At 41.0% G+C, this 7688-nt stretch overlaps 1 protein-coding gene across 1 annotated transcript; it reads left to right on the forward strand.

The window, feature by feature from the left end:
- Positions 1–960: 960 nt before the first annotated feature.
- LOC148017132 (Phosphoenolpyruvate carboxylase family protein) lies at positions 961–2259 on the forward strand. The gene has a single exon (XM_087663175.1). The coding sequence runs from the start codon at positions 1100–1102 to the stop codon at positions 2006–2008; it is 909 nt and encodes a 302-aa protein (XP_087519301.1). The 5' UTR covers positions 961–1099; the 3' UTR covers positions 2009–2259.
- Positions 2260–7688: the final 5429 nt, after the last annotated feature.

Below are 7688 nucleotides of genomic sequence, written 5' to 3' on the forward strand. Positions count from 1 at the left end.
AAGCTACATAGTCCATTGAACTATTGGCTAGTCATTTTGATTTAGTTGAGGAGGTGCAATCTAACACAATTAGTATATGATATTACTACAACTTGTACTAGTGAAGTGCTTATAGGACGTATAAGTGATTGAGTTGGAGTAACACTGTATGTTGGTTACAAATTACCTTTGGTAAGAGAATTAGTAGAAGTAGAGGAAATCCTAGGTTTAAGGCTAGTCTAATTAGAAGAAGAGGAAGAAAGTGAAGTGTTGGACTACTAAATAGGGGGATGTATTAGGCTTGAAAGGTAGGTAAAAGAGGAAAGGAAGTGTTAGTAATAGTCACAATATGGCCAATTGTAGTTTGGTATAAAGTGGCTTAGCTTAGGCTTACCCTAAAAGATTTTCATTACCTCGTTTTACATCAACATGGTCACTATGCTTACTTAGTGTCAAAAAATATATTAAAGAAAATATTTATATTATAAAAGCAACATAAATATCTTGGACACCAATAGATAATGCCACAAGTGTGGGACAACCCAAGCTCTAAACTCACACACTCGATGAACTCAACCCACACTCAAACCACTGAGCTATCACCGCATGGGGGACTAATGTAAATATTTTGTATGTGATATATTTTTGTAAGGTAAATATATATATTTTATTTAAAAATGCATTTATTTTTCAACAAAAGAGGATGGTCCCTTTACACGATGTAGGGATCGAACTCTCACACCCTGCATCATAGTCACGAGCCTTATGTTGGGATCGAACTCTCACACCCTGATTAGGCCATCTAGTTGCAAGCCTTAACCTGCAGGGCCCGACCTCATGTGAATATAATCTTTGCAACTACATTCTCCACATTATAAAATGAAAATATTATTGCTTGTAATACATTCTCCACATTATAAAAAGAAAATATTATTGCTTGTAATACATTCTCCACATTATAAAAAGAAAATGTGAAACAGGTAAAAAAAACCCAGGCAAACACTTCACTTCCCTCCTTTCCTAAACACGTTCATGGAATCGCAGGATTTCTGAAATTGCGTTCTGTGATAAGCATGCTTATCTTGCTGCCCCACATCTGGCAGACGAAGCCATAGCGCCCATGATCGGTTCTTCTGTAGCAACGTCTGCGTCATCGTCATCATATTTGGCTTGGAAGGGCCTCCATCACAGCTTCCCAAACTCCTGCAGAGTCAAGGCGTCCGCCATGGCGGCAAAACCTTCCCTACCATCATTACCACCATCATCCCTGAAAGCTCGCATGGCAGCAGGAGAGCGCTTGTACGGCGCCTTCCTCTGCAGCTTCTCCCCCTGCCTGGCAGAAATCCTGGGCTGGGCCGGCTACGACTTTGTTGTCCTGGATATGGAGCACGGCCCCGGCGGTGTCCCCGATGCGCTGCCTTGCCTGCAAGCCCTAGCCTCCACAGGCACCCCGTCCATCCTCAGAGTCCCCGCCAACGACCCTGTGTTCGCCAAGAAGGCACTCGACATTGGCCCCGCCGGCATCATGTTCCCCATGATCGAGACTCCCCTTGACGCCTCCAGGGCCATATCATCATGCCGCTACTCGCCCCGTGGATGCCGCGGTGCTGCACACCCCGTCGTCAGAGCTTCCAGGTTTGGTATGGACCCTGATTATCTTGAGCGCTGCGAGCAGGAGCTGCTGGTCATGCTGCAGATCGAATCGGAGGAGGCAGTTGGACGTATTCCTGAGATTGTTGCCGTGGATGGCGTGGATTGCATCATGATGGGCCCGACCGACCTGAGTGCAAGCATCGGCTACCTTCATGACCCTGGCCACGCAAAGGTGAAGGCTTTGCTCTCCAAGGCAGAGGAAGCTGTTCTGTCTGCAGGAAAGGGTGTCTATCTTGCGGGTTTCGCAATGCCTGATGACCCTCCTAAGGACTTGCATAAGCGTGGTTATCACATGGTCTCAGGTGCCGTAGACATTGCAATGTTCAGGAATGCTGCTCTTGCAGATGTCAAAGAAAACAAACCAAAGCTGAACTAGATCTATGTGCTGCAGCATCTTTCATGAATGTTGCCACACATCGACATTGGGTTGTGCAAAGATTACTGAAGAAAATGAGGGCTTCCATCGCATTCTTTGTTTTTGCAGAAATCTTAATCTTCTTCTGCACTGCCAGGTTCAAAGTACGAAGGTCCTTTATAATTGTAATGGCTCTCGTAAAGCCAAACAATCTGATACTGTTCCTGCAGGCAACAGTCAATAAATAGATGACCACATGTATGTATTCTGTATATGTTTGTAAACAAGTTCCAGGTGTTTTACTAGTTTTGTACACAAAATGTTTGTGTTCTTTCTAGTAATCTGATACTGCTGTCAACAATAGGTTTGTAATCTTTACTATGGTATTAGGTGTTTTTAGATGCAAATAGATCATTTTTATTAGGCCAACCGAGAAGCCCAGATTGAACTTGTGCGTCTTTCGAACTCAATCCACACTCGAACCAGCTGAGCTAGGACCCCCATTGGCTTTCATGTGTTTGCATGCTTTTTGAACAACAGTATGTTCTTTCTCATTTCATTGCAAGCCAAGTGAGAAACCACTATGTATATGCCTGTGTCCTAATATCTCTTCAGAAATGAAACAAGTAGACCTTCAATGATTGGCCTGTTTACACCCTAGCTAAAAGTGGGTAAGTTTCTACCCTAGAACTAGGTTGACAAGTGCAGATGAGTAAAGGAGTATGAAGTTCTATATGCAGTCCTTGCATGTTTGTTATGTGGCAGTTTTACTGATGGTGTTTAGACATGCGTCGTGTTTCGAAGCAAAATACGTTTGTAGATATGGGTTGTTTAAATATATAGAGGATGTTAAAAGGAGAATATGTATGTATAAGTAGTTCGAGTCACTGATCGTGATTTTGAACGTTCAGATTTCTTTTGGTATGTTAAATGAGGTTTCTTCTCTTAAAAAAATAGTACTTTTTACATTTTGCTGGGTGTTCGTATTATAGATTGTTGTACCTTGTCATGGTTGAATTTTTCTTATGGATGGTGGCTTGCTCAAAATTCGTAGCTTTGTTTATGCTATCAATTGTTGCTTTTATGTTAATCTTGAAGTTATCCTCGAACGGTTGGAATGTTTCTATATGTTTTTTCATTTTCTTGATGGGATTTCTTTGGTGGTGATGGATTCTTTTCTCAATGTCCGTCGTCTGTCTTAACGTACTTCTTTTCGTTTTTTTAACATCCTATGTTGTAGATGAAGTACTTGCTTTTGTCTCTGTGTTGGTGCTTTTGGACTGGGTCGTGGGTCTTGGTTGTAGACGGTGCTGGACGATATGGAAGTACTTGAGTTGGTGGTAGGACTTACAATGATCGAGGTTGGAAGTTTGGCGTGGCAGAAGTTGGGTTTCTTTTTGGTTTGTTTCTGTTTACATTTCTACGAGAGAAGTTAATATTGTTAATTTTAAAAAAAATTCGAGAAGTTGAGAACTTGTTTGTTACATAGGTTATCGCTGAATGGATCGGAGTTGGAACCGTGTTTTTGGGTGTAGACCTCTCTGCTCAGTAGGTATGTGACATTCTCGATTGTTATTGCAGGATTGTCATCACGGTTGTGAATGTATTGGTTATTTTATATGTAATCTTCTATTGTGTCCTTGCATTCTTTTTTCGTGACTTCTACCAACTAGTTGAGTGAGATGTTAAATTCGTAATGCAACAGTTCAATTGGGTACATTTCGATCCCATTTGTTATTGTGGTTTTGAATGTATAGCTAGAACATTTGCATGTATAGATGAATGTGGTTAGGCAAAGTTAGTTTTTAAATACATAGTAGATATTGTTTGGTTTGTATGTACCTCATCCGAAGTTATCTTTGCCTTGACGCGTGTTGTATATTTGTAAAGGAGAAAATGAGGAAAGCACATTTGTTTGTTAATAAATCTATTAGTTGGAGAAGAGAATTTGGAGAATACATTTGTTTATTAACAAACAACGTTTGAAAGAAAGTATAAAAGTTGATTTATTACTTGCTACAAGAAACATATGAGATTGTTGTATGATAGAATGTCTTGTGTTTAATCTTTTTTTTTTTGTTGAGTTGTGTTGTTCTTCACTTGAGTCATGGTATCAAGAAAGTTGTCGAATAAAGGTAGATGGATCTAGAAGGTTGACAATACATAAATTTTTTCTTTTGGGTACGCCGAAGAGTATTATGTACACTAGTCTGGCGCGTACACGTTTCTAATGTGTAGAAGTACTTTTGGTTCACAGTGGCTCCTTGCGATTTGTGATCGGTGATTGCGTATGCGAGGGTCAAAGAGAACGTGGATTTATGGTACCACATGCTATTCAGTGCCATGTATTATGCTTGTTGCACCGTAGAGTGGGTTGTTGGTTTGTTGAAAGGATCGTGACCTATATTCCTATAATCATTTTTCAATTTGTTGTATCGATACGGTTGATCTCATATATCGCACCATTTACTGCACCTATGGTGAGATCAATGTTCTCAGTTATCATTGCAGTCGTCCCAAGTGCTCTCCCGTCTATTTGTGGAAGTTCTTGTCATATAGCTAGGTCTGCAATGTTGGCTCGTTTGCATTCGTTTGTTCATTGACGGTTTGTATCTGTTTAATCATGTAGTATTCTTGTAGATTTGCTTGTTGTACTTGCGAACATCTTCCTTGTGTGAGCATATGATTGTTGTTTTTTGGTTGACAAAATCTTGGATGCCCTTATCGATCATGCACTGATGTAAGCATTCATGTATTACTACACTGACAGTATCCACCACTGCACACCGCAGGTGGTAGGCACTTGTCATCGTCACTTTATTCTTTATTCTTTTAGTGACAGTTTGAATAAAGGAAGGCCCGGTCACATATTGTGACTATTGGAGTTCCCATTTGGTCTCTCTCTTTTTTATTCTTGCTTTCTTGTCATAGCTCTTCCAAGCAATCTTTGATCCTTCTCACCAAGCTTCAATCCTTCTCACCTTTCACAGACTACTTGAGGTATAAAAGCCATGTGAGGATGATATAATTGACAATCTCAAGAAGAAGCTACAACTCACTAGGCAAGCACTCAAGCATAGTCTAGAGATTTAGTCCCCTAGTGGGAGTACAATATGAGAAGTGTTAGGGATAAAGGTGCTTATGCCTAGTTACCCATATATTAGTTACACAGTATCTACGTACATGGACACTATAGGTAGCGGGCACCCATTACTGTCACTTCATTTTTTACTCTTTCAGTGACATTTGAATAAAGGGAGTGCTGGTCACACATTGTGATTGTTGGAGTTCCCACGTCTTCTCTCTCTCTCTCTCTCTCTCTCTCTCTCTCTCTCTCTCTCTCTCTCTCTCTCTCTCTCTCTCCTTCCACCATAGCTCTTGCTTTCGCTCCGTGCTTCCACTTCAAGGATGACTCCCTTCAACTGGTATCAAAGCTATCTTTCTTGAGAGCTTGACCCCAATCCATCATTGCTTCAACTTGTGAAGAAAAGCTTCAGTTTATAGTTTCAATGGCAACCATGGATTCTTCACCCTGAGGTATGCATTGAGCTCTATCTTCGATAGCCAGAAGCTCCATGGGTTAACCACCACCAATCACCTATCATATCCCAACAAACAAACTTGAACTTCACAAAATCCTCGAGTACTTATCAAGTCAGCTTGCGGGTAACCTAGCTTCCAATTTAAAGCTGCTCAAGAATCTTATGGAAAGCAGAGAGTGGCAATGGACTAAGGTGCACAACCTAAATCTATTATATAACTGGACTCTCATGAGAAGTGTGGTAGAGCTCGTAAGTAGGACCCTCCAAGTAACCTACAGTCCTAGTTTGAGAATTCTGAAGATGACGGTATGAAGACTAATGTTCCATCAGTGAGGAGAGCGAAGAGGAAGTAGAGACCATAGAATATGATACATAGGGAAAAGTAATTGAGTAGATCAAAGCATACACTAAACCTCGAGAGATCAACATGTTATGATTGAGCAAAGGATTTGCCAAGGTAGATTGCGATCAAGCTTGGCTAGAATGCCTCGAGGTGGCAGATTGTGAGAGCAAGTAGGACTAGCTCATCCATGCACCCCATCATTATTTGGAGTATAGTCGCCTTTAGAGTTGTGAGCACTAGGGGAGATAGCTTATTCTAGTGAGGATGATGAGTACAATTTTGAGTTAGAGGTAAGCTCTGATAGTGACCACGAGATACCTCGACTACCTGGGACCCACCGATGCACCATGGGGGACCTTTCAGTCCACCTGAGGCGTAGGAGGTTAAGGGAGGAGAAAAGGAAAATGTTAGAGTCTTTAGAAGTGAACACCAGAAGAAACCCCAAGACATTCCCAAGCATTTCACGAAGTACAAAAAGGATGATACTACCTTCCAGTGCCTCATGTGTGCCATTTTCAAGGATATGCTTAGGAAATGGTTGGTTGGTAGTCTTTGTTGATGACTTGTATATCCATGCCAACTGGGAAGAGCACTTGGAAAAGCTGCAAATAGTCTTTGAACAATGTTAGCAATATGGTCTCTCACTGAACCCCTTAAAGTGCCAGTTTTGGGTAAAGCATGGTTGCATCTTAGGGCACATTGTGTCGAGGAATGGGATAGCCAAAGAATTTTCCAAAGTCAAGGCGATTATAGACCTTTCCTCTTTGACCAACTTTAAGGGAGTTCAATGCTTCTTAGGCCACATAGGATACTATTAGTGTTTTTACTAAACTAGGTGTTGATTGCTAGACCCTTGTACAAGCTACTAATAGTCTGCAAAAGTGGACTAAAGAATGTCAACAAGCCTATGAAAGGCTTAAGCAAGCTCTAACTTGAGCTCCCAGCTTGAGAGCCCCAAATTGGTCCATTACCTTTCACGTGCACATTGATGCATCAAAATATGTTGTGGGGGTAGTGTTGTGCCAACTTGGCAAATATAACCTAGACTATTCATTGAGCTTTGCTAGCAGACAACTCATTGACATAGAAATGAATTACTCAACAACAGAGAGGGAGAAGGGTTAACCATGGTGTTCATCATAAAAAAGTTTAGACACTATCTTCTAGTGACACCCTTCACCTTCTTTATGGACCATCAAGCATTGCTTTATCTTGTGAATAAACCTTGCGCAACAAGACACATTACTTGATGGATACTTTTGCTTTTGGAATTTGAATTCTGTATGGTCATATGCAAGGGCAAACAATATCATATGGTAGGTCATATGTCTTGCATAACCACAAGAGAGGCTACCCGATAGGGAATCGGTGATGACCTACCAGATGTGCACCTTTTTAAAATGTCCAGTGAACAATAATTGTTTAGAGTAGACCTCACACCATATTAGGCGGATGACATAGTCAACATACTCGAGAATGAACTACCAGAACGACGAATTGAGAAAGCTAGATTAAAAAGACTAATCTTGAAAATCCAACCTTATCACTTGATGCAGGTCAGCTGTATCGGTTAGTAGGATAGGTTGGACTTTTAAGTAGATGTGTCTGTGAATATGAAATGTATGAGGTGCTCAAAGAAGCACATGGCAAAATAGCTGGAGGGCACTTCAATGGAGACAATACCACATGCAAGGTGTTCCAGTCCCAATTGTGGTGGCCAACACCATTTCATGATGAATCTAAGTTTGTAAAACATTGTGATGAGTGCCAACAGACTAAAGTCTCTACTCGTAAGGAAAAAATGGACTTAACCCCA

The sequence above is a fragment of the Lygodium microphyllum genome, chromosome 22 (genome assembly GCF_053477565.2).
Source record: "Lygodium microphyllum isolate KBCC chromosome 22, Lygodium_microphyllum_v1.1.10, whole genome shotgun sequence".
In the NCBI taxonomy this organism is placed as follows: domain Eukaryota; kingdom Viridiplantae; phylum Streptophyta; class Polypodiopsida; order Schizaeales; family Lygodiaceae; genus Lygodium; species Lygodium microphyllum.